General features: G+C 49.7%; 1 protein-coding gene across 3 annotated transcripts in view; it reads right to left on the bottom strand.

Moving 5' to 3' along the window:
- Window positions 1-26,779, bottom strand: part of TSC2 (TSC complex subunit 2) — a 49,728-nt gene that overhangs the window by 15,174 nt on the left and 7,775 nt on the right. The window contains exons 11-30 of one of the 3 annotated variants that reach the window (XM_081338450.1): window positions 25,816-25,953; window positions 23,549-23,652; window positions 22,274-22,355; window positions 19,943-20,095; window positions 19,079-19,195; window positions 18,811-18,933; window positions 18,226-18,335; window positions 17,883-18,021; window positions 17,011-17,133; window positions 16,427-16,561; window positions 14,984-15,173; window positions 14,227-14,320; window positions 13,653-13,755; window positions 12,943-13,037; window positions 11,420-11,551; window positions 8,400-8,564; window positions 7,942-8,094; window positions 6,018-6,127; window positions 4,300-4,482; window positions 3,645-3,860 (exon numbers count right to left, since the gene is read on the bottom strand). In XM_081338450.1, coding sequence (XP_081194576.1) covers window positions 3,645-3,860; window positions 4,300-4,482; window positions 6,018-6,127; window positions 7,942-8,094; window positions 8,400-8,564; window positions 11,420-11,551; window positions 12,943-13,037; window positions 13,653-13,755; window positions 14,227-14,320; window positions 14,984-15,173; window positions 16,427-16,561; window positions 17,011-17,133; window positions 17,883-18,021; window positions 18,226-18,335; window positions 18,811-18,933; window positions 19,079-19,195; window positions 19,943-20,095; window positions 22,274-22,355; window positions 23,549-23,652; window positions 25,816-25,953 — 2,665 coding nt within the window. Of the gene's footprint in view, window positions 1-3,644; window positions 3,861-4,299; window positions 4,483-6,017; window positions 6,128-7,941; window positions 8,095-8,399; window positions 8,565-11,419; window positions 11,552-12,942; window positions 13,065-13,652; window positions 13,756-14,226; window positions 14,321-14,983; window positions 15,174-16,426; window positions 16,562-17,010; window positions 17,134-17,882; window positions 18,022-18,225; window positions 18,336-18,810; window positions 18,934-19,078; window positions 19,196-19,942; window positions 20,096-22,273; window positions 22,356-23,548; window positions 23,653-25,815; window positions 25,954-26,779 lie in introns of all 3 variants that reach the window. The other 2 variants (XM_081338449.1, XM_081338451.1) reach the window with 2 other exon arrangements.

Raw genomic sequence — 26,779 nt, forward strand, 5'->3', positions numbered from 1 at the left:
GCACAGCGTGACAACAGAAAAGTGCATTAGAGTCTATGGGAATCGCAAACCCTGGATGACTGCAGAGGTACAAACACGCCCGAGAGCCCGGGATCCTGCCTTTAAGGCAGGGGACAGGGACACAAACAGAGAGGCCGGGGCAAATCTCAGAAGAGGCATTAGGATGGCGAAACAGCAATATAAACACAAGGTGGAGAATCACCTAGCAGACAACAATCTGAAGCAAGTGTGGCAGGGACTGCAGCACCTAACCAACCACAAGGGCAATGCAAGGAACACGGTTAATACCGATGCCATGTTGGCAGAGGAGCTGAGTATCTTCTTCGCTTGCTACAAGGTGAAAAGACCAGATCCCGTAGCCTCTGCTGGCCAGCCTTCTGATTTTCAGCAACTCACCCTATTTGAAGACCAAGTGAGAACTTTATTGAAGGCTGTGAATCCCAGCAAAGCCGCAGGCCCAGATAGGGTGCTGGGGATAGTGGTTAAGAACTGTGCCGACCAATTAGCAGGGGTCCTGACAAGGATCTTTAACATCTCTTTGCAAACCACACGTATACCATCATGCTTGAAAGCCTGTTGCATTAATGTCTGTAGTCATAAAATGCTTCGAAAGACTGGTTCTCCAACACCTTAGGACATGCCTCCCACCGGACTTCGACAAACATCAATTTACCTACAGGGGGAACAGGTCGACAGACGATGCCATAGCTACTGCTCTACACTCTGTAGCAAGCCATGTTGAGAAACCTGGAAGCTATGTCAGGATGCTTTTCATTGATTACAGCTCGGCTTTCAACACCATTTTGCCGAGCACTCTCATTGAGAAGCTGACTGAGTTGAATTTTTCCCCCTCCATCTGCAATTGGATTCAAGACTTTCTCAGGGACCAGCTACAAACAGTGAGGGCCGGGTCTGTTTTATCCACCCCCCTGAAGCTTTGCACCGGCTCGCCACAGGGCTGCGTGCTTAGCCCCTACCTGTACTCATTGTACACATACAATTGTGTATCGTCCGACCCATCCACCGCGATAATTAATTTCGCAGATGATACCACCGTAGTGGGTCTTATTATAGGTGGAGATGAAACAGCGTACAGGGGGGAGGTACAAAAACTATCCCTATGGTGTTTAAAGAACAACTTGCACCTGAACATTGGCAAGATGAAAGAGATGGTGCTAGACTTCCAGAGGAAAAGAGAGGAACATGCCCCACTTTACATGGGGGGGGGGTTTGCTGTGTGGAGAGTTTCCTCCTTTAAATTTCTGGGAGTCTACCTCTGTGAAGATCTGACCTGGAAAGTTAATACAACCCAGGTGGCCAGAAAGGCCCAACAGAGACTCCACTTTCTCAGGGTCTTGCGGGAGTACAGGGTAGAACAACGGCTAATGACCCTCTTTTACCGGTCTACTATAGAGAGCGTCCTCTCGTATGGTATTGTGGTCTGGTATGCTGGTCTGACAGCCGCGGACAGGAAAGCATTACAGAGGGTGGTGAGCACAGCACAAGACATTGTGGGCTGTTCCCTGACACCACTGGATGACCTCGCCAGGACCCGCTGCCTTGGAAGAGTGAGGACAATCCTCAGGGATGACTCACACCCTGGACGGTATCTCTTTACTCTCCTACCATTGGGTAGGAGATACAGGAGTATAGCTAGCCGTACCAACAGGCTGAAGAACAGCTTCTATCCCTGGGCTGTCAAGCTCTTGAACAGGACGTAATTTTATAAACTTTATGTATGATTGACTGGTGTGTTGTGCAATTAGCTCACATGGTGTAACAAGATGGTGGATTTGTTGTCACTGTGAATTGTGAGGGGGCGCACAAAGGGAGGCTCAGCCAATCTCAATGTATACATGGTTGTACTTTGACAATAAACGTTCATTCATTCAAACCCTCCTCTAATGGGTTGGCAATAACAACAGTCACAATTAATTGTTGCTGAACACATTGGATTAAGCGTGTGCAAAAAGCACAAAAGATCAATTGTAGTGCAGAGCTTATTTCTCGGATGCCAAAAATGGAAGATGTGACTACAACAGGCCCCTCAGTAAAGATCTGGCAGTAGAGGTAAAACTTCAAAATTTGCCTTCACAAAATGGAGACAGCAGAGTGAATCAGCATCCTAAGGTAGGGATTTTCTTCCACAGTGGTGCAACTTTCTGAAGAGAGACTAGTAAGCCCTTAACTCCAAGAATTTTGTGTAAAATTATTCAGTAACCACATTAGAAGGGGAACCATTCTACATGCCACCATTGTGGCAGAGTCAGAATTACTGCAGAGCAAAATGTAAGCACTGTTGCCTCTTGTTCCAAAGCAATTACGACCAGCAAAGCAATTACAGATAGTCCTCAACTTATGACTGAAGATGTGAGCTCTCTTCCTGAGCCTGCCAAAGTCATCCTGTCTGCAGAGGGGAGCCAAACTCCTCCTGAAGATCCGAGCTGCCTTCCGTGCACAGAGGAGGAGTGATATCCTCCTGCAGGGTTAATAACAGATGGTTTAAGCTCCAATTCTGCATCCTCCGGCAGGCAGCTCTTTCAACCAGCCCCTAAAGGGAAGAGGGAGCTGAAATCCAAGCAGAGGCCGTGCAGTCGGTTAAGGAGCACGGGGTGCCTTCGGGCCCTGGGGCAGGCCCTGGGAAGCCTGGCGCTGCCCACCTGTGAGTGCCTCTCCCCCAGGGGCTGAAAACCTTGCTTGGATTTTAGCAGGGGGGATTTTCAACTCATGAGCAGAGCCACCCACCCTGTGCTCTTTACCAGACTCAGGTCATTTAATCCACGCATCACTTAATGACTGCAACATGAGTGCCAAAACTGCAGTTGTTGAGCAAAGCAGTCATGTGACTTCTTGCTTACTAACCATTTCGCTAAATGACTGAAATTCCGGGCCCAGTTGTGGCCATTAAGTATGAACTACCTGTACAACGAAAGATTGAGGGCAAGAGAAGAAAGGGACGAGAGAGAATGAGGTGGCTGGATGGAGTCACTGAAGCAGGAGGCGTGAGCCTAAATGGACTCCAGAAGATGGTAGAGAACAGGAAGGCCTGGAGGAACGTGGTCCATGGGTCGGACACGACTTTGCAACTAGCAACAACAACCTGTACAACTCTCCAAGAACCACACAGTACGTGGGCTGCACCACAGACTGAAGCCGGAGTCAGCCAAGGCAGAAGCAAGCGCCAGTTGGGCAATTCAATATGCTTCCCATAGAACGTCTTGTTCTAATCTGCATCCAGTTGAAGAATACAACTGTCCTCATCTGCCTGGCTAGAGATAATGTAGATTTGAGTTCCATTTTGGGAGAGTAGCAAGAAAGATCTGCTACTTTTTACGGCCCACAAAACAAGTCAACATATGGATCCACATCTACTGAATTTACATTTTTATCCTGCATTTCTACATTAAAGGCCGGTACTTATTCAGTATGTGTTTTGGATGGCTTTTTTAACAGAGACTTTCAACCCGATTATTCACAGACTGTCCTGAATAGAACCTGGTCTTTTAGGAAGACTGAGGCCGTTTCCAAGTTTTCTGTGCAAAACAACTCCTGCGAAGTGAAGTCAGCTTGGGAGAACTGGGAAGCTCATGCTTCCTGTGGGCACCACCGGGGTGGCCCAGCAGGGCTCCCGAGCTTGGCCTCACCTGTGTTGGAGCGCTGCAGGAGAGACGGCTTGGCCGTTCCCGTGGACAAGCTGGAGGAGGGGACCGAGAGAGACTTGTACAGGGCCGTCTCACGATGCTCCTTGAAGCGCTCGGCTGCCATCAGGGCGTTGGAGAGCTCCTGCAGGGGCATGTTGTTGATATCCGAAGAGAAGGGGCTCAGTGGATTTTCCAGGCTCATCAGCCAACTGGTGTTCCCTAAGGAAAGAGAAGGACGTAGCTAAGGAGAGCCCCATCAAGCTGAGCAGCCTCATCTGGGAGGAGAAGGACAAAACTCCCTTCTGAGGCTTTTCCCCAGAAGCTTCTTTTGATACAGCTGAACGGTTTGGACCCATCTGACCCAGGAGTCTCCAGACACCCCAACTTGGCCAATTGCTAGACTGGCTGAAATCCAGCTCCTCACAGAATCCGAATTATCCAGCCCTAATCAAGACTGACTGAAGTTTGCCCTTCTAGGAACTCTTCTTTCCCAGCCTAGCTCCAGACTGGATCCCTTTGGAAGTGCCAGCAGGATCACCTTCTGTTCTCCACCACCCTCTGGAACACAAATGTCAGCAGAGTCCCCAAATGGAGAGCACCCCCCCCCATCTCCCCATTCCCTTGGCACTCCCAGCGCTAGTTACCTTAGTGCACCTACCTGTCGGCCTCCGCACGGATATTTCTGCCCAGCCTTGAGTGAGGAGGGGGACATAAGCAGCCAGATTAGCCTTCTCGGTTTGGGGAGCAGGAGCAGGAGAGCTTGGGGGCCCCTGGGCTCCTGGGCTGGCTGAGAAGTGAGAGGCAGAGCTGTCCAGAGCACCAACCCGCAAAGCATGGCCTCCTGCGCAAGAGGGGAAGTCACAGAGCTGCATCTGATTTCAAGCTCAATCGAAGCATCGGAGGAGCAACCCAGAAGGGACAAGTCCAGCCTGGGCAACTAAAGGAGAAGCAGGAGACCCCTTTCTTTTCTTTTTTTTTTAATCCCATTTATATCCCGCCCTTCTCCGAAGACTCAGGGCGGCTTACAATTTAAAGCACAAATCAATATGCTTAGCAGTAGCCTTCATTCTATGTATATGCCTGCTTATTAGGGCTTTCGCCCCCCCCCCCCAAGCGACATTATTACAAAGTCAGCTTATTGCCCCCAACAATTTCCTGAGATGTGGAGTTAAAAATACGTGCACAATTGTGCTTGTGCCTTTCTCTGCCAGTACAGCAGGTGGACGTGTTGCGTTCAGTCTAGCCCTCTTTCGAAGCAAGCCACACACCCTGCCAGGCACGGGGACCCTCCTCCCTCCTCCCGGCCATTCCAGGAGCGCAGACAAGGCCCGGCCGCCAGCCCACTCTGCAGAATGCTTCCTGTTCTTCTCCCCTCTAGACTCCGGTCCCAGGGCAGAAGGGAGGAGGAAAGTGGCGCCTGTGAGCCCCGGGTGCACCACCAGGTTCAAGGAAGGCCGGGCTTTGCTCTCTGCATCCCCTCCGGGCTCCACCCAGACCGTCTGGCGGAAGACTTGCCTCCGAAGCCCAGGAGTCTCGCCGTGCCCCGGTTAAGGCAGACTTGGCAACAGACTCTGAAGCTGGGTTCATGCAGCTCAGTTTAACCAGGTGAAAAAGGGTTGTGGAATTTGAGGCTTAGCGTATCATAGGAACACAGCTGCTGACTTAGCACGTTGATTTTCTTGGGAACAACAGGCCAGGCAGACACCCCAATGTAGCTTTGGATAACGAGATTTAACATGTTGTGAGTTCCAGCTGATTAAACACATTCATCCTATTTAGGACAGGGATAGGCAACCTGGTTCCTTTCAGACATTCTGGACTACAACTCCCATCAGTCATAATCACTTGCTACTTTGAGTGGGTTTCAATGGGAGTTGTAGTCTAAAAGTCACTACACCATTGAACGTTAGCTGCTAGTTTCCAGGCAGGAGGCAAAGTCCTTCCGTGCCGTTGGCCTTTTGGAGGCCCGCCAGCCTTCGGGCGCTGGGAATCCTTGGCCCTCAGACAAATCCAGGTTCTCCTCCAGGAAGTGGCCCTTCCTGGACTCACCGGATGCTCAGCCAGAAGAATCGGAAAACCAAAGCCTGACGAGGCTAATGGGATAATCAGGAGATCGGGGTTCAACCCCAACACTTTCAGTTTTAGTTATTTCACCGCAGGGTGTCCTTAGATCAGACATCGGGACTGTTTTGCCATTGCCGGCAACGGGGTGCAGCTTCGGGCGGCAGTTTGGCACCCCTGCCTTAGATGGACGGAGGCTCCCAGCTCAAGCAACCACCTTATTCTTTTACCTGATTAACAGCCTCAATTCCAAGTATATTTTCCTGTCCCTAAACTCATTCGTCTGTTTCAGAGAGACTCTGGGAGGCTCCTTACCTGACATGGACCTGACTCGGTTGCGGGTTCGAACCACCTGTGGGCCCGCCTGAGATTCGAGCTTCGCCGGGGCCTCCTTGGACTGCCTCACTTGCAAGCTGTGATCTGAGCTGGGGATCAGAAACAGGAGACTCTTTCCGCTCGAACCTTAACATGGAGCCTTGACAGGAAGGAGCTGGAGCTCGACTCCAGCCTGGCAAGGCAGAGGGGCTCTGGGCTTCTGACCCCCGGACTCCAGCTGGCGTGCAACTTGGGAGTCCTCCTAGGAGCAGGCGGCAGCCACGGCTGGGGGTCTACTTTGCACAGGTTCATCTGGTGCACCAACTGTACTTCTTCCCGGACTGGGAGGCCTCGCTCATGGGCACCCATGCCTTGATCTCCTCTGGTTTGGACTGCTGCAAGGCATTCTCTGTGGGGCTGCCCTTGAAGACCACCCAGAAACTATAGCTGTTCTAAAATGTGGTGCTGCACGCAGTGATGGGTGCCCCTCCATTTGCCCATGTAACACCTTTACTGCGTGAACTGCACTCCCTCCCTTTTTCCTTATGAATGCAACTCCAAGCTCTGGTTATTACCTTTACAGCCCCCCATGGCATACGGCCAGGTTGTCTGCCAGACGGCTTTTCCCTAAGGACATCTACCCATCCTACCAGACCAGATTGGGTGGGCACACGCCTAATCCTTTTCCTTAAACACGGCCTCTAATGGCATCAAGGAAGCGGAAAGACAGACAGACAGACACACACACACACACACACACACACACACACTCCTGAAGTTCGAGAGGCCTCCACTCTCCCAAAAGGCCCTTGAGACCTGGCTTTTCTTGGCACTAAAGTAGGGTGAGAACTGGGGAGAGGACCTGGTGATGGACTGCATGGGAAAGTTTAGCTTTGGTGCCAGGTTGATGCACGTATATAATAAGGGTATAGTAATGTTGTTTTGATGGTTGGTTGGTTGGTTGGGAGGGAGGGAGGGATTCCCAGTTCACGCCTTGGAAAGTCAGTCTAGTGGCCAACTAGCAACTGCCAGACGGAACAGGACACGCAGGGCAAGATGGACTCAGGGCTTATGCGGAGAATATGCTTCCTATCTCCATGTCTGACAGAACATTTGCTGGGCAGTGGCATCAATGACAAGCACATTTGTTTGCCTGTGATGTAACACAACATTTTAAGCATAAAGCACATAACTAACATTGGTAAATTTGTTTACAGACCATTTGCTTTTGTTATGCTATTGTGAAGAGGCCCATAAGGGTGGCAGAACATCCTGGAGAACTACCAAGACTGATGACCTTTAATCCTGCAGAACAGATCATTCTCCACCCCTGCCTTGAGATTTGGACTACTTTTATATGGTTGCAAACCAACCTTTCTCATCCTTGCTGGCTGGGGAATTCTGGGAGTTGAAGTCCACACATCCTATTGATCTAAACCAGACATGTCAAACACAAGGCCCGGGGGCCGGATCCGGCCCGCAAAGTGGTTTCATGCGGCCCGCGAAGCCATCCTGGAAACAGTGAGGGAACGGCCCCCACTGCCTTGGCCCTGGTCCAGAGACCCTCCTCCTGCCAGAGACCCCCAGATCTGTCCCACTCCTGCCCAGGCCCCCCATAGGCCCCCTTGATGCAAACGATGTAGAGCTGGCCACGCCCACCCAGTAGGCCACACCCACTCTAGCCACGCCCACCCAGTAAGCCATGTTCACCCTGGCCACACCCACCCAGCCCCCTGAGGGCAACCGCAATGCTGATGTGGCCCTCAATGAAATTGAGTTTGACACCCCTGATCTAAACAATGCCACTGCTTAAAAGCTAGACAAAAACTCCACCTTCTCTTGCTGTTGTAACACTTTGTCATTCATTTTCTGTCCCTCTTACTTTAGAAGGGCCTGAAAAGCGAGCGAGCTGTAGGCAGCTTACCTGGATTCTGCGCCATTGTGGAACTCTCCGTGGTCAAGGCCCAGGAGGGACCTGGTCCCCGTCCCAACACTCGTAGTGATTGTAACAAGCTTGTTACCCACTAGCCACGTCTTGGTCCTCCCTCCAGCCAAGAGGAACTCGCCCACCGGAGACCTAAAAGCCCCCAGGAAACACGGATGAAGGCGCTCTCAAAGCCTCTCTGAACAGGGAGACTTCGATATCCATTTCAACTTTCCCAGAGAAGCCTTCTGAATCCCACTCCCGCCTCCGGAAGGAAAAATGCAGAGTGAAGGAATCAAAGCGCCACGATTCTCCACTGATCCTCCGTCCTCCCTGAGCAAAGCATCTCTCCCGGCATCCTTCCCGACCTGGGCCGCTGATAATCAGAGGGAAGCGCCAGCCCCAGCACTTAGCGCCCCGGGCCCCTCCCCTGGCAAGAGCCACAGGCAGATCCCCACCTTTTGGGCACAGCGGTGAAGTTGGAAAAGACGTAGCGGGCCATCATGTCGAGACAGGTCTCGGTGAGCTCCCAGTGGAGGCTCTTCAGGCTGTCGTCGGCCTGAGCCACGGAGTTCTCGTCGGCAGAGCCCAGGCTGGAGCTGGTGATGGAGGTTTGTATCCGGCTAGGGAAGGAGGGCAGAGGGAAGGTCAGAATTTGGAAGAACAAATCTCCCGAGGGAGAAGTCCCCCAGATCCCGTTAAGCATGCAGCAGGCTGAGTTGTGGGCGAAGAGATCCGGCTCTGGGACGGTCTGAACTGACAGGCCTCACGCTGGCTTGGGCAGCCCGGAGGTCAAGGGCCAGGAAGCAAGTGGGGGGGGCGTTCGTCTCCTCCCAGGAGCAGCTCCGGCTTCGCGGTCTCCGGAGGAGGGCCTGGCCGGACGGCATCCCACAGTCACTGGCAAGACCCGGCTGCGGGTCCTTTTCAGGACTTTCGTTTGTCTGTGAACAGCAAGGGGTCTAGCAGCTGACTCAGGATTAAACCAGATAATTATGTATTAAAAAATGATTTTAGCTTGAAAAAGAAAAAGCTAAAGGAACCAAACTGCAATGCCTCAGAAAAATGGAAACAGAAAGGTTCCCACTGATTCAAAGGTTGGAACAGGAAATCAGTAAAATTTCTTTCTCTCCCAGTTACAGACAACCTGGGGAGGGGGGGAGGGGGCTGCAAATTGCTTCCCCCAGAGCTAAACCCACCCCAGGAACCCCGCAAGGCCCCCCGACGGCTTCCCTGGTCGAGATGGGTTTGAACCGGCCTCTCCCCATTCCCAGACTCCTCTCTGAACTGCTCAAGTCCACGGAGTCTGGTATTTGGGGAAAACCTTATATTTAGTATCAATATTAAGTCTTTAATGATAAGTGTTAATTGAAACACATTAGCTTAATAGCCAATAGTGTACAAGTAGTCCTCGACTTAAGAACACAGCTGAGCCCAATACTTTCATTGCTAAGTGAGACATCTGTTAAGTGGGTTTTGCCCCATTCTATGACCCTTCTTGCCGGTTGTTAAATGAATCACTACAGTTGTTAAGTGAACAACGTGGTAGTTAAGTGAATCTGGCCTCCCCTTTGACTTTGCTTATCAGAAGGTCGTAAAAGGGGATCACCTGATCCTCGGAAAATGCGACCGCCATAAATATGAGTCAGTTGCCGAGAATCTCGAGTTTTGCCTACATGCCTGTGGGGAGGCTGCAGCGGTCAAAAGTGCGAAAACCAATCCAAAGTCATTTTTTTCAGTGCTCTTGTAACTTTGAATGATCACTAAACTAATGGTTGTAAGTTGAGGACTCCCTGTAATATTAACATTAATTGTACTATGATTAAATTTCATATAAAATATTTCATAAATAAGGAGTACTTCAATTTCTCTTTCTTTCTTTACTAAACGCACATGCCGCCATCTCACTCTGAGAAGCCACTCTGGGCTGAAATGGAAACCAGGGTCCCGGTCCTGCCCGCTCTCTGGCCACGGCGGGACTCTTCCGTTCGCTTTGGGAAGGGAGCCGCAACAGGCCAGCCAAAGCCCGAGTGTCCGGCCCGAAAGAAAAGGCCCGGCCAAGCCAGGGGAGCCCGCAGGGTCTGCCCCAAACGCAAAGAGGGCGGCTGCCACATCAAAAGCATCGCCCTGTTCTGGCTGCCGTTTTGAATTATTTCACCATACCCTGCGGAAGCCCCCACCTCAACAGACCATCATCCCGTGTCCCCCCTCAAGCGGAATTATTTCGCAACCAGGTTCTGAAGGTGCAGGACTTTGTTCAAGGCACATCAGTTTCCATATCTGAGTCCCTCAGCCTGGTTTCTTGTTGGCTCTTTGGTTCCTGAGCATTGTTGCCTGCAGGGAACACAAGACACCCCCCCAAAAAAAACGCCTTCTCCCCCAATACTTTTTTTTCTTTTTCAGTTAACTGGGAGAAAGCCCGTGAGTTTCCATCTCTGGGATGGGGGCCTCTGCAATTACTCTCTTGCTAAAGCAGAGAAAGCAATGACGGCCCCAAATGTCCCCAAAGCTGCTGAATTTAGGGGACCAACACTGAGGATCGTGTTCCAGTTCACCAGTCACTGGGATCCACTTTTGCACAGCTGGTCCTTCCCCACCCAGCTGCTGAAGGGCAGCCCTGCCAGACTGAGAAGCCAGCGCAGACAAAGCTTTGATGCCTAAGATGAGATTTTGTTCACCAAACAGGGAGGCTCACAAATCCCACCTTCCCTTCCCTTCCTCACAACTGGTTAGTGATACAATTAAGCAGCACCAATTATGATTATCTTCCAAACTAGTGTCAAATCTGGACTGAGGGGAATCAGGATTAGTTCTGACAAGGCTGGGTAACCTGAATGAACATAATCCTTTGTGGAAAGTCAGGGTGAGGGTGAGCCTTCAGCTAGCGGGGAACAAATCTCTAAATTTCTAAGCTGAGCGAATTTTTCTTTCAGCAAGTGTTGCATTTGCCTTGGGTATGAAAGAGATGCATTCTGGATGCCTTCCTTGTTTTAAATTGCTTAAACCAAACACGGAGCTACAGAAGATTGTAAGATGGTAAACGTGAACTGTTCGTTCTCAAAAGATCTCAAGCTCCACGTCCCCATTTCCACTCCGTCCCATATCTGCACAGGTTTTGAACCACGATACTACGAAGCACAGAGCCAGCAAAAACAGGATGCTTTCATTTGGGCCTGGAACAGCCACCATTTGAAAGGGTTAAGCCGGAAGCAACCGCAACCTGTCATGCCCTAAGAAATGGGGTGGGGTGGGGCGGATATCTAGGCCAAGCAGCAGCATGGTCTCTTCAAACCAAACCAAGGCAAACCGAACTCAGACCGTTATCCTAAAACATGCAACAACATGCTTGCAAAGCTAGCGTGAAGGTGGGCATCAAGAAGCCAAGCAGGAGTCCCAACATGCACAGTCCCCAGCCCCATCGACACAGTCAAGAGACCCCCTTGCTCTTCACCCTCCTCCTCCCCTGTCCAAGCGTCACTACCTGTGGGCTGCATGGTCAGACACACTGATGCTGCGGGAGCGGAAGGCATCAACGGCCGAGGGATCCTTCGGGGCTTTCACAGGAGGAGACTGGTTCAGGTTTGGCCTGGCATTTTTGGCTACTTTAAAGCTACTAAGGGCAAAGCAGCATCAGAACCAAAGAGGCATGATTGCACAGGAAGGAAATCATTGGAAGGACGGGATGTGAAAGGCCACAAAAGCCCCAGAAGACGATGGGAGAAAAGAAAGGAAAAGAAGAAAAAAAACAGAAGAATAAGGCCAAAAAAAGGAGGGAAGGGAATTAAAAAACAAGAAAAACTTAACAGTATGAACATTTTTAAACACAAAAACCAACAAGCCCGTTTTGCTCCAGACTGCTCGCTGTTACCCCCAACCCAAACCAAAACAGAACACAACCAACCACACACAGCCAGATGAAATTAGCGCAACTTAACACAAAGGCGGATCGGAAGGGGGCAGCTGGAAGGTTAAGGTGTGTTGGAGAAGGAAGCTCCTTACGCAGCCGAGTGGGCAGAGCCAGGACCGGAGACCTCAAGGTGCCTTTCACTACACTGTCCCAAGTGACCCACAAAGTCACGAGGCTGCAATGATGCCCTCCTCTCCACCGGAACACCAACTCCAGGGCTGAACCAGGACAATCCCAGGACTGAGGAGGAGAGTTACTGTATTTTTCCTACTGCCGAACAAGATTGTTTCATTTCAAAGCAAGCAAGTTTCCTCGAGTGGGAATCACTCTAGTCTAGACTCTAACAAGAAGACCACCAGAGAAAGACACCAGGAGCTGGGAGAATGCATTTCTTACCAGGCAGGCAAACACATTCTTCTCTCTCGCGCCTGAACCGCTTCTACGAAGACATACCGAGTCTGACTATAATTTATTAATAGATTGGGGATTTCTAGTTTAGAAGTAGGTTGTAAGAAGCATTAATCTCTAATCAAGAGATTCTCTCCTTTGGAGAAGAACAGATTCCAGGAGTTTTTGGAAATAGTCTGTGGAGACTCTACCCAATTTCAACCTGAACTGACAAATCAACAATATTCCAACTTGATGAGAATAAAATATTCAGTCAAGTTAGTGGTGACATAGCCACAGCAAAAAAGGGAAATGGTGCCCATGAGTTAAGACTGATTCAAGACATTTCAATTATTGTGATTTAACCTGACTCATACTATGCAAAACGGTGACCGTGCCCGTTTGGCATCTCATTCTGATGGATGTCAGTACTGGGAGAAAAACGAAGACGCCCCTAGAGCACCTTAGCAACCTTAAGATGTGGGGGAAACAGAGAAGGTTCTCACCAAGAAGGGTGGCCTTCAGCAGAAAGGGAGGCAACCTGGAACTGGAGCAGGCTTGCCCATTCAGGCCGTACTTCCCTTCGAAAGGCCTGCCACAGCCACCGTCAAGCCACAGCCAGTGGGCAAAGGGAAGCCCTTCTTGTAGAAGCCGCTTTTAACTGCTGTCAGAGCAAGAGAAGAGCCTCTTCTGCCCTTAAGCCAACTTACTTCTTTGGTCTCTCGTTCAGACTGGTACTCCGAGCCCGGAAACTGTCTTTCTCTGGGGTGTCATCGAAGGAAAGGAGGATGTTTGACCGCAAACCCTGTCCAAAGGAGAAGGAGGGGAGTGCCTGAGGGGACCCACGAGGTTCTCTACCCCAGATGAGTCTCACTGCAACGGCCCCCCCTCAAGGGGACCTGGTGCCAGCCCTACAAGGTAGACCGGATGAGGGCACCGTGGCCACGTACCAAGGGCTGTTTGGACTGCAATAGGCAGAAGATCCAAATCCCGCAAATCGGACTGAGCTTCCCCCTCCCTCCCTCCCTCAGGTGAATGAGGGAGGCTCACCTGAGGGGTCGACTCGAGTTCCTTTCTTGGAATAGGCTCAAGACCCTCTTATCTGTCCCTTGCCCTGTAGCCCCTCTCCCTCCCGTCCTTCAGGCCGTTCCCTCTGTCCTCTACCCAACCGGGGAATGGCCGGATCGAGCCCCAAAGTCAACTTAAGCAAAGTTTCCCCAGCTTCACTTGGTCCTCACTAACTACGAGGTAAAGTCACTCTGACAACACCACCCCCCCCGCAACAAACGCCACTGAGGTTGCGGCAGCGTCTGCGGGCTGGGAGACCCGTCCTGGGCGCCGGCAGCCACATTTCTGAAAGCTGCCAGGATTGAGAAACGGCTGCAGTAGATGGACTTTCTGAATAACGTAAGACACTCACCTTAGTGATATAGGGAACAAAGTCCTTCCGAAAGGGCAGGCGGCATTTGATAAACCACATGGCTATGACATGATGCGCCAGGCATACAATATACTGGTTAAACCTACAAACAGTTCAGAAAGGATATTTAGGATGGCCGTGATGGCCCGGGCCTATGGAAATGCTCTTGGGCAGACAATCGATCAACTTATAAATAAACACACAGTCAGTCAGATGAATAACAACAGTGTGGGGCAAATCGGCCAGGCCAACCTGTGCAATCTGTTCTACAAATGGAAGCACTACAGGGAAGTCTGCACTGTAAAGGTCATGCCGATACGCGGGAGGTTTGCCTGGGAAGAAAACCCACCGCAGCTAATACATTCATCAACCAGCCTTTTCACCACCGCCTTCTGCCTCTCTCATCTTTCAGTTTCCTAAACAAGTGGGAGGGAGGACAAAGCAGCTGCACCCTTGGGATAACGGGACTGGGCCATCTAAATGTAACTTCTCTTCTGTGGTGGAAAGCCCTTCTCAAAACAATTTTCAGCAGAAAACCATATATCAAGAAAATCGTATCAAGCATCCAGCTTACTTGGAGGGGTTTGTATAGGGCAGAGAGATGGCGAATACGCTGGCGTACTGCTCCGCTGCAAAATTCCTGTAGAGATGAGGCAGGCGGGCCAGCGCTGGAAGGGAGAAGAAAAGGTGGTCAGTTGAGTTGGCCCCACCCTGCTCCAGGCACAGAAGGGATTCACATGGCCTGGTTTGGCACAATTCACCCAGATGAAGGTTTCTGAATCAACCACAACGGGCTGGGATTCTGCATCACCCTAAACCATAAACAGCAGTCTACAAACACAAGGCTGGGTCCATGTGGGACAGCCTGCCCATCTTGCTTTGTCCACTTCTGGTATTGTGCAGGGACAGGTCAGCTGGACTCCCAGTAACCTTCTTGGCCAGGGAAGGGAAGTGGCATGCTAATGCCTTCTTGCTAGATGTATGTTTTGGCGGTCTCTCACCCAACTCCCGGCTACCTCTGAATTTGGGCATCTGAGCTAGAGTTCTACCACTTGCTGAGACTGAAAATATAACCCTGGATGCAAAGAGCACTCAACGATCTCCATAAACTAAAATGGTTTGAGCTTTCCTGCACCTGTTTTCCTCCAATAGCCCCTGCCCTCTTATGTCCAAGTGCCAGAAATTTGCACAAGCGAGGGCAACTATTTCAGAGACAGGGCGACTATTCAAGTATCCCACTTGAGTTTCCAAAACAGCAGAGATTCATTGCTTTTTGCTTCTCCTCTCAGAGAGACAGGCAGATGCCGGCTCCAGGGGCACCCACTACTTACTCGAAAGGAATTCCAAGAGAGGGATGGCCATGTTGGCTGTTGCTGAAATATGCGTCAACTTAACTATCAGGACTGGCAAAGCTTTGATGATAATATCCGGCATTTCAACACTGCAGATCGACAATGCCACCACACACTGGCTGGCGCAGCGGAAGATCAGCCCGTGCTCCAGGCAGTAAACCATCTCTCGCTGGGTGGAGAGAACAAGGTTATACAGGACAGATACAAAGTAGGCACTAAGACGTTCTGTATGTATCAATTATAGACTGTTAGGATGACGGAGTCGATCCTGTTGGGTTTTAGTATCCAAAAAAGAATTTTAAAAAAGCCAAATTCAAGGTTCCTCAGATTAAATATTCTTCCATGCATCTTTCTATGCCAAACCTTTGGAGGACAAAATCACTCACATTAACGTGGAGGCTGATTGGACAAATCCATTTGAAATGTTAAGCTCTCATCTTGAGGATCAGGGATTAATTTCAACCTGTGGATTTTGAGGAAGCAGACCGAGTTCCCCACGTGATTAACTCCACTGCTTGTGAATGAGATCGCTGCCTTACCTGGTCAGTGAAAACCTCTCTCTCTCTCTCTCTCTCTCTCTCTCTGTGTGTGTGTGTGTGTGTATGTGTATGTATGCATGTAACAGGAGACTGAGTTGGGAGGTAGTAAATATATTGGTGAGTGCTGGTGTTTCTCATCTTGAAAGAAATCACCTCGAGAAATCATCACTAGCCCCAGCTATTTTAGACCATTATCAGTGTGAGAAACCGTCAGTCTCTCTTTCAGTGCGTTGTAACTTTGAATGGTTACTAAACGAATGGCTGAAAGTTGAATTCACACCCTTGTCACTAGGATCACTAGCAGGTCTGTTCCTGCACTGCGCTGCAGGACGGCTGCTCTTGAAGACCGTATGGAAACCTCAGCAGCCCCGGTTAGGAACATACGGAGCTCTGCCCACCTAAGGCCACTGCTGAGAGCCGTGACGATTGCCAGGTAGTTCGGGGTGTAGAGCAACACTTTTAAAACCTGGCTGGCTATCTCCACGTCTGCCTTCTCCAAGCTGAATCTGCTAATCCAGTAAAACATGCTTGCGTGGGATCCTTCCACCAGGGGATTGCTACTTTGGGATCTCCCTCCCCCAACCCATTCCCAGGTATCTGGACCAGCCCTCGCTGCACTGGCGTGGCTCTTCAGAAAGGAACTGAAGATGATTAAGGTCATGCTATCCTGACCGATGGGCTGGCACTGCAAAACTGAGTTTTGCTTTTAATCTTCTCTTGTTAATTCTATAAAGCTACTGAGGGCCCCTGGAAATGAAAGGGCAAAAAGCTGCAGCAATAATTATAAATGGAGGCTTCTGCAGTGGTCTCAGAAGCCCTGAAGCCATGGCAGCAGAGGGGGGGGAGCACGTCTCCCTCGTCCCACTCCCCCCCCCTGCAGTACCTGCTTCGTTTTGTCCAAGTAACTGTGATAGGAGATCAAAGCAGTCAAGACTGGAACCACCGCCTGGTGCAAGTCGTTCCGGGACAGCCCTTCGGAGACGTCCCTCAGCCGCTCCGTCATCTTCTTATCAGTGAGCTAGGACAAAAGAGACACCAACCTGTGCTTTCCAAAAATAATTTTACACAAGAGAAACCACGAGTTGGAACCATTGGGGCGAGCACGTCTCTGGGCGTCTGAAGCCCCGGGTGGGACTCCTCAAAGCCCTTGCTGGACGAAAAATGAGCTGCATTTTTCATAAATGAGGAAGGGAAAATAAATACATGGAGAATTATCAAAGTAAACTGCACTTAATTTAAAATTTTGCTTTTTTTTGTGTTGGAGCCACCCACATAGATTCTGGCCCTCAGCCTAAAAGATGCTCTACAGCCCTGGTTAAAAACAACCAACAGCCAAAATTTGAAAGCTGCAGGCTAAATACCCCCCCTCCCCCAACTGCGTGCCGGCTCCCTATCAAATGCTGCAGTCTCATCGTTAAAAGGGGTCAGGAAAGGACAGAGAAGCCCAGATTCCCAGCCTGCCCTTACCATGGAGCACAGAGCAGAAGAGAGCTGGTCAATACTGCAAGGAGAGGTTAAGTACAGGACTTTATACTGCAGAGACTTGGGCAGCTTGTTCAGGACCTGCTTCAGCACCTTCCAGTCCGTCTCCTAAGACGGAAGAGGAGAGAAAGTCGAGAGTCCATAAAGCAGCAGGCAAAGGTGCCCACCGGCCCCAGGGAACGGTCCTTTTTCTGGGTGCATCAATTCGATCATTTTCAGCATCCTAGCCATTATTTAATTACTCTGCATTTGCTATATTATTCGTCCTTAATAGCATTTCAGAAGCAATATTGGGAGACAGAACACAATAGATCGATCGATCGATAGGAGTATTATGGCATTCCTTAAACAAACCGGCACTGGCAATAATCCCACTATTTATTCAAAACGCTTCATTTTACAGTTACAAAACTGCAAACCTACTAACAATAATCCTGTAAGCTTGCTTCCCTAACTGGACGTCCTTAAGATGTAAAAACACGGTTGCCAGAATCTCCCAACAACAGAGCGCACATCTGGGCCAGCAAAGGGTTCTGGAAATTGAAGTCAAGGCACGGGAAGGGTACCCCTTTGGGGGAATGTAGCTGCGAGATACTAATATTTTCCCCTAAATGACAGAGAAGAAACAGTGCAAGTGAGGACTGAACTGGAAACTTGCTCTCTTTGCCGCAAGATGGCTGCGGTTTGGCCGTCTACTACAACCTGTCTCTGGAAAGCAGGGAGATGCTATTCACAGAAGCTGCCTTGAAACTCCAACTGTGCTTAAGCTCAGGAGAGCCTCTGGCTTCAGTCCGCTCCTGGCTGGACACCGAGAACTCAGATCAACTGGCCGTTGTCCACTTTGATTCCTCACTCACTTGCTTCAGGCACTGCAGAAGAACTCCAAAGAGGAGAGAGTAAGATAGGTAGCCTGTGCGGATGGGGGTGTTCTGAGGGGGGCTGCTTGGACTTCCTGAGGGGGGGGACAGAGTGCTGGCAAGCTTTTTCTCAGGCTCCCTGCAACACAAGAGAAGAGCGTTAGCGCAGCCTGGTGCCCAGGGCTCCCCGGAGCTCCCCGTTCCGTTCCGAAGGCAGAGCTCCTTCCAGACCCTTCCAAGCGAGCTTTAGGCTAGGAGAAAGCGGAAGCCTTGGGGAGAAGAGACGGCTGCTGCCCCCAGGCTCTGGGAAGGGAAAGAAAGGCTGCAACCCAAAGAAACATACACCGAATCGCAGAGGCAGTAGGGGCTGAATCTCACGAGGCCGTCTTTGGTGGGGAGGCCCAGGCGGTGGAGAAGAGCGTCAGCACGAAGTGAGAGCAAGAAGTCAAATACCTAAAAATGGAAAGAACAATCCAACGTAAGAGCAAGGAGGAGAAGAAAAGGGCATCATTTCCAGTCATTCCAACTCTGGCTATAGGAAAAGAGCTCCTCAGCCAAGCGAAGCAGCCCCACAATATTTCCGAAAAGCATTCAGAAAGCACTAGATGGGCGGTGAGAGAAAGAAAGGGTCCCCCTCCACCACCGGGTCCCCGCAAAAGGCGACGTCCCGCTGCACGGCTGTTGAACCCCATTCCTCTTGTGTCGTCATCAGGTTCAAACCTTCACAGTAAGACAGGCAAGGAAGGGGGCCGCCCTTAGCCCGGTGGAAGGAAAAGAGCAAGAGGCACCACGGTGACATTCCAAGCTTCTTCCCAGAACTTTTCTGCAAGTTTAGCAGCAATGGCCCACCCAAACCACTTCACTCCCCCTTTGCTTCCCCCCCTCCAACGTTTCCTGCAAATCCCTGGCTCTGGGAAAGTGTTTTCACCTGCAGGCGGATACTGCTGGCGATGGGAAGGCTGTACTTGTGCTTATAGTGGAGCCGAAGGTGATGGACGAGCATCTCGTAGACCCGCATGGCATGGCTGGCGGGCAAACTGTACAACTTGGTCTGGAAGGAGGAGGGGAAGAGTTTCTGTCAAACGGGATTTGCTCTCTTGTACTACATAGGCAGAGAAAGCATGGCCGAAGGCCGTCCTGAATTCTTTAAAATATTCTCCTCGTAAGAGAAAAGGAAGGGCTGCCCAGAACTTTACCTGGAAAATGACAAGTAAGCCAAGGACTGCCGTCTTCACGTCTTCTAAGGAGGCCGAGTAAGAGAGCAGGTCTCCTTCCTCCAGGTCAGCAGGAGGCAGCAGAGAATGGGAAGCCACCTGGACAGGAAGAGAGCAAGCAGATCTGCTGAGGACGGCAGCCCCGGTGGGGACTTCGAGGGATGGAGGCTGCCGGGCCACCCCCAAGAGGGCCCCCTCCGGATGAGAGCCGCTGAGGCCACCACCGAGAAGTCCTGCTGGACGTGAGGGGGAGGGGAGGGGGAGACACCCCAAGAACCGAGGCTCGGGGCCGGGAGGAACCAAGCTGATTGGGGCTTATATTGGGGGGAGGGCGGGGGGCTCCCCTGATGAGTGGGATTCTCTTAACACTGGCAGCAGACACTGCCAGAAATGCCATTGCTGTGAGGGGCAATCGTGTGAGGTCTTGATTAACCACCACATTATTTAGTGAGAGTTGCAAGTCCCACTTGTGGTTGTGAAGTGAGGACTTATCTGTGTGGCTTATTCAATAAACTGTGCTTGAACACATCATAGTTTAATGCTTTGTATACATCAGAACTCTGTTTCAGCTAAGATATATTGGAAAGGGGAAGGAACCTAAATGTGAGCACCTATGTGGTGGTTCCAGTTCCACCGTCCACCCCCAAAACACTGCTGTGACACAATATTGTCAGTTACACAAGCTCTTAATTTTATAAAATGCACTAGACAGCTGTATCAGAGCAGCAGTGGCCCTGTTGAATTGACAGCAGAGCCTCTGCTCCAAAGCATGGTTTCCTCCGTTTCCTGGGAAGAAGCATCATCTTTGCCACTGCAGAAACTGGAGGTGAAGCACAGTGTCCATACCTTCTCTATGATATCCAGCAAGCTGCTGAAGTGATGGGTATTGCAACCCTCAGCCAAGTCCACCAGCAACTGGGTGGCCAGTTTGCGAACCTGGTGGTCTTTATCTTCTGGGATATGAGACAGCTGGGAGATGACCAGATTAATCAATTCCTCCTGCAATCAAAGACAAATTCCAACTATAACTAAGCCAGGTGGACAGGCAGGTTTCTACGATGTCAGGCAAAACGATCCGGTTCAGGAGTCTTGGACGTCTAGGTCCTCGAGCAGCCCTACGTCATTCCACCTCCAGAACCAGCCCTCCCTTCAACATACACCACGATGAACGTGCGCTGGGATGTGCCAATGACGTTGGGGAAAGAGGGGAAGAGATGTTGCCAAGGAAACACTCAGCTATGAGGGGCAGAACTCCCCGGTCACCTGAGGGTCAGGAAAAGAAGCCAAGGGGAGGACCGGCCCTTGCAGGTGGCAGGGGAAAGGCTTTCAGACTTGCAGGATTTAATTTAATTTAATTTAATAATATTTATATACCGCCCTTCTCCCTGAGGACTCAGGGCGGTTCACAGGGCAGAATAAAATACAAATACAAACGTTAAAACAAGATTAAATAATTGCCCATATTAAAACAGTTGGAATAAAATTCTAAAACACCAAGTTAAAATTAAAGCACAAAATTAAAAAACCCCACCAATCCCCATCAGGCTAGGCCGGCTTGAACAAACAGAAACGTCTTGAGATCGCGACGAAAGGAGCGAAGATCGGGCGCCATCCGGAGCTCTACCGGTAGCTGGTTCCACAGCTCCGGAGCGCCCACAGAGAAGGATCTCCCCCTGGGGGCCACCAATCGACATTCTCTGATCGGTGGCACCCTGAGGAGGCCCTCTCTGTGGGAACGCACAGGGCGCAGGGAGCTTGATGCCGGCAGCAGATGTTCCCTAAGGTACTCCGGCCCCATGCCATGAAGGGCTTTAAACACTGTTACCAGTACCTTGAATCTCACCCGGAAGACAACTGGCAACCAATGCAGCTCACGGAGCAGCGGTGTAACGTGGGAGTATCGGGAGACTCCCAACACAACTCTCGCGGCTGCATTCTGTACCAGTTGGAGCTTCCGGGTGGTCCTCAAGGGCAGCCCCATGTAGAGAGCGTTGCAGTAGTCCAGACGAGAGGACACGAGCGCATGAGTGACCGTGCACAAATCATCCCGGCTAAGATAGGGCCGCAACTGGCGCACCAGGCGAACCTGGGCGAAGGCCCCCCTAGTCACAGCTCCTATATGGTCTTCCAAGGTGAGCCGTGAATCTAGGAGGACTCCCAAGTTGCGAGCCCTATCTACGGGGGGTAATAGTTCACCCCCCATAGCCAGAGGTGGAACATCCGAATAAACCCGGGATGAAGGTATGCAAAGCCACTCAGTCTTGTCGGGGTTGAGTTGGAGTCTGTTCCTCCCCATCCAGACCCGAACCGCCTCCAGGCACCGGGACATCACGTTGAGGGCATCACTGGGGTGGTTTGGGGTCGAAAGGAAAAGTTGGGTATCATCAGCATACTGATGATACCCAACTCCAAAGCCACGAATGATCTCACCCAGCGGTTTCATGTAGATGTTGAACAGGAGAGGCGAGAGGACCGACCCCTGAGGAACTCCACAAATGAGAGACCTCGCGGTCGACCTCTGTCCTCCTGCCAACACCGACTGCGAACGTCCCTGGAGATAGGAGGAGAACCACTGTAAAACTGTGCCTCCCACTCCCAATCCCCTGAGACGCCGCAGCAAGATACCATGGTCGATGGTATCGAAAGCCGCCGAGAGGTCTAATAGGACTAGGACAGAGGAATATCCCCTGTCCCGAGCCCTCCAGAGATCATTCACCAGCGCGACCAATGCCGTCTCCGTGCTGTGCCCGGGCCTGAAACCCGATTGGTACGGGTCTACGGATTGGCGACAGCCCTGCATTGTACGGGCAGTCCTTGATTTACAGTTCAGGTGGGATTTGCCAGGGACAAAACTTTTTTTTGTTGATGTTGTTGTTGAGTTTCAGCCAAAAGAAACCCCACAGGGAGCTGCAGCAAATCCCTGAGACACGCTACTGCAAGCAAAGCTCTCAGCCCTGCTCTCCCCCTGCCCAGAGCAACTCTCTCAGAAGACGTCCTCACTTGCCTCTCTATCTAGGCCCAAGACGCGTTCAGTTTCAGCGTGAACCCCGCTGCTTCTGACACAGAACAGTTTGAGCGCGGACTGTCTGTGCCTCTCTCCTCTGGCCTATTTAACCACCAAGCTTGACCTTTCGGTACAATCAGAACAACCCATCTTGGAATAAGAGGAAGATTCACCTCGTAAAGCTGCCTGTTGACACTCAGCACAAAAGACAGGACGTGCACCACCTTTATGCGAACAGCGCTCCGGCTCTCATTTCTAAGCAGAAAAAGTGGATAAATACAAGTTGCTTTTAAAAAAGAGACCGAATCTACACTCGCAGTTCCAAATCCTAGGGCAGCCAGTGTGGCTCAGCTTGTTAAACTATAAGCTAACTCTGGAACTCACCTGATGCTAAGATGGTTTCACCCTTTAGGCTAAACCAATCTCTGGTTTATTCAGTGGTGATGAGCTTCTGGACATGTTCCAATTATTTGTTCTCTAATTATAATAGTTAACTATTATAGAAATACTGCTGCTAATAAAAGCATTCATCAATATACAGTACACTTCCATCATAAGTTGTTGCAGTTATGAAATGAACCCGATTGTACAACAATTTTTATGGCAGTCATTAAACAAATCACTGTAGTCATTAAGCAAATCCAGCTTCCTCAATGGGCATTTTTTAAACCACTTTTTGCCAGAAATCAACGAAGAAGTCAGAGGAATGCAGCCACAGAAACACTTTTAATCGAAGCAATGGAATATTAGGGCCAAAGCAACATCAACAGAAATATCTGCTGCTAAAGTGTCCCAATCCTTGATCGGCCCACCCTCCCTTTCTAGACCCTTAAGAAGAGGCCGTCATTGCCACGTCCCTATAATCCCACTTTGGAATAATCTGAACCAGGGAGAAATTGTTTCTAATATTACTTCAGTTAGAATACGCTGGGTGGCATCAATTCATTTAGAGCAAAGGAAAAACAAGTTTGCTACTTCAACTACACATCAATTCATTTAGAGCAAAGGAAAAACAAGTTTGCTACTTCAACTACACATTCAGTATTCAAACTGCGATCAGGTTCAACATCCCCTACCCCACCCCCAGTGAACGGAGCTCACAGCTACCCCTCAAAGAGTTTTCGTTGTGGCTAGTTTGAGAGGGACATCCGTGTGAATGGCCTTGAGCTCCAGAGGAGACGGGGCATTATTGCAGTAAGTAGTATTAAACATCAGAAAAGTATGACCACGGGGGCTGAAGTCATAAACAGCCCTAAGCCATAAACCAGTTCACAAACCACAGAAGCCACAAACCATTCTGGTTTGCCAGATTGTGTGAGCTCAGTCAGAGTCCCTTCCTGACATAGTCTCCAGCAGCTCTTTGCAACCCTCACCTCAGCCTCCTCATCTGGCAAAACTCTGGAGAGAAAAGCGGGGATGTGGAGCCACAGAGCGGTTCTTGGCCCTACCTGAAGAACCGGTCCATCAGCGCCTGGAGGTTTTGAATCCAGCTCTCCTTCGCAGGGTGGATGGACTGAGCTTGGTAGGTTATCAGGTTCAAAACGGAAGACTCCTTCCAAAAGGCAACAGGGAGGCAGCCGTGAGGGGGAGGAAGGGAAGGGACTGGAGTTCAGAACAATTTTCATTTTAACTATCTTTGCTTCTTATATAATTTTATACACAGTTTTTATGTTTTAATATTTTACTTGTACACCAGCCAGAGTCCCCCTCTGAGGGAGATGGACAGTTTCTAAATTTTATAAACTAAATAAAAAAACAACCTACCTTTCCCAAGTAAGATCCAAGTATTCTGGCTTAAAAAGCACCAAGTTTTGTTCCTTACTACTTTATATGCAAAAAATAAAATAAAATCAGGATTATGGAGAATCAATGTAATAGTAGTTTAGAAGGGATGTGACTTAAACCGTGGTCTCTTCCAGTGGTGATTAGAAAGTGGCACTTATTATCTGAACTGCAGTTTGTAACTTAGCTTTCTTTTTTAATTCATACATAACATTAAAAAAAAATTTCTAACTGTAGCTCAGTTGAACATACAACTTCTTCACAAGCATCAAACCAGATTTGGAAGACTAAATAACATTTAAAATACTGAGTTTTATTGATCAGGATTGATCTAGCCATGACATTACAAGAGTAAACCTGAAATCCTAGCTTATTTCTATTTTTCAAAACGAAGTGGACGCGCTACAGTCATCTCACTACCAACCCAAGCAGGTAAAACATAATAGTTGGTAACACAGAGAGAGAAAAACTCTCAGGGTGCCATGTTACCACATGAATGTATAGATAAACCTGTCTCTTGCCAATTATAAGAATGTTTCAAATGTGGAAGTGGGAAAAGGAGGAGGAAATTTATCTGAGGAAGCAGGATTTCTTTCGCTCTTTTTGTCTGTTCAACAAGCCATAACTGAAACACACCCTACCTGTGGAGAAGAAAGTACACCTCTTTCGAGTTCTATGGCTTCGTGTATCAGGACAGAGTAAAAATCATCTGGTCCTTAGCATTTCTTAAAAGTAGGTAAATACAACTTCGGGTGAACAACACAATTTCACACATTTTTTTTAAAAAAAATTCTATGAACACTGCAGGGGGAGTTTGCTGGGGCATCTACTCCAGGGAAGGACGGCAACTCTCTTGAATGTTTTCCCCTCGAGAATAATCTTCCTCACTGTAGAATGATGGACTTTAAATTATTTGGAAATGGCCTTATAGCCCTTCTCAGACTGATGGGAAGCACCAGTTGCTCCTCTTAAATCACATCTGATGTCTTTCCTCTTGGCATTGTGCTAACACACACCTCTGTGCTGGAGACCAGCAAACTCCTAAAGCTTTGGCTTTTATAGAGGTAGCCACACTTGCTGATGATGCCTTGGTCAAGGGCACTCGATTAGCAGCACCCGGCTGCTACCTGGCCTCGTCATACCTATGGAAGCAGCAAGGGTGTGCTTTGGTTTTTCACACATGGCTTCTCCATTTTTGGACGACTTTTTGTAAAATAAAAGATGGCGTGGTACAATATGCCATGTGTTCATCTGAGGTTGTGTTTCCCTACTTTAAAGAACTGCTGAGGACCAGATGATTTTTACTATGTCCTGATAGGTGAAACCACAGAACTCAAAGGGGGCGTACAGGTAGTCCTCAATTTATGACCATAATTGAGCCCAACATTTATGTTGCTAAGCAAGACATTTATTAAGTTTGAGTTTTGCTCCATTTTATAAACCTTCTTGCCACAGTTGTTAAGTGAATCATTGCTATTGTTAAGTTAGTAACATGGTTGTTAAGTGAATCTGGCTTCCCCCATTGACTTTGCTTGTCAGGTCACAAAAAGCGATCCCATGACTCTGGGACGCTGCGACCGTCATAAATATGAACCAATTGGCAAGTGTCCGAATTTTTATCATGTGACCGTAGGGATGCTACAATGGTTGCAAGTGTGAAAAACGGTCGTAAATGCAGTTGTTAACTTTGAACAGTCACTAAGTCGAGGACCACCTGCACTTTCTTTTCTACCTCACGGTAGCCAAGCATCGCCTGCCGATGCCACCGCCCGAGCCTCTCCAGCCGGCTTCTCCTGTTCGGAGGCCGCCCGGAAGGCACGGAAACCCGTCTCCGAGGGCGTTAAAGGAGCCGCGGTGCGAAAGAGCCCTTTGGGGCTGAACAAAATGACAGGAAGCCACCGCCCGAGGCCAACGTTTCCCAGCAAAGCCTTACAGGCCTCTGGTCAGCACATCGCTCCACAAGTCCGAAGTATCTCTCTTTGGAGCCGTGGAAGTCGTTCTGGTCACACAGCTCCTCAACTGTAGTCAGCAAATCGTGGACAATGGACTTCAGCTCCTGGCTTTCCAAAGTCTGTAAGGCAGAAGAAACAAGGGTTCCTCATGTCAACCCACTGTCTCCCAAAGTTGCCTCCAGCAACCCTGGTGCCCAAGAATGGGAGAAAAACGCACGTTCTTCCTAGCTGCAGTTCATAACCCAAACTCTTCTACTTGTGACTGAGCTAATTTCCCCCTAGCAATTGTTTAATCAAGATCCTCTGTGAGAGTTACAGATGCAGGAACAGGCGCAGACTGCTGGGCCTTCAAGAAAGAAGCAGAGGTCCAGCCCCTGCTCTGGAACGCAGGAAACAGTCAGTGGAGTTTTCTCCTCTAAATTTAGAGCATTTGGGAGAATCCTCACGTGGTAACTTTTTACCTTCCCGCCAATAAATATCATTAATCTGAGTTCCTGGCCTTATTCTGTGGATTAACTATTCCAAATATAGACAGCAAGTGGACAGTCCAGGGTTAGTCACAAGTCATGATTTCCTCAAGGAAAGGATAACCGCATCCCAAGCATTGCGCCCTAGTTTAAGTATGTCACTTATTGCGCATTACAGATACACAAAACGCTGTGGCCAACCTATTTGGTGTCCTGAATAGATGGTGTGGTGCCTGAACCCAATCCCGTGCATTTTGGCTGGTGGGATGCATGCATGGAGTGAGATACAGGCACTTCAAACAGACAGTGAAACGTGACTCTTCTGAGCAAGAGAAACTGGTGGAGGAAGAAATAAGAGCTGGCAAGGTGCCATGTCCATCGATGGGGGGGGCAAGAGAGGAGAGGGGGCATCGGAAAGATTAAGGGGGCAGGGAAGCGGGCAGGCAGGAGGGATGTTGGGAGCTGCCGAGAACAGGAG

This window comes from Vipera berus, assembly GCF_964194415.1.
Source record: "Vipera berus genome assembly, chromosome: 13".
Lineage (NCBI taxonomy): Eukaryota > Metazoa > Chordata > Lepidosauria > Squamata > Viperidae > Vipera > Vipera berus.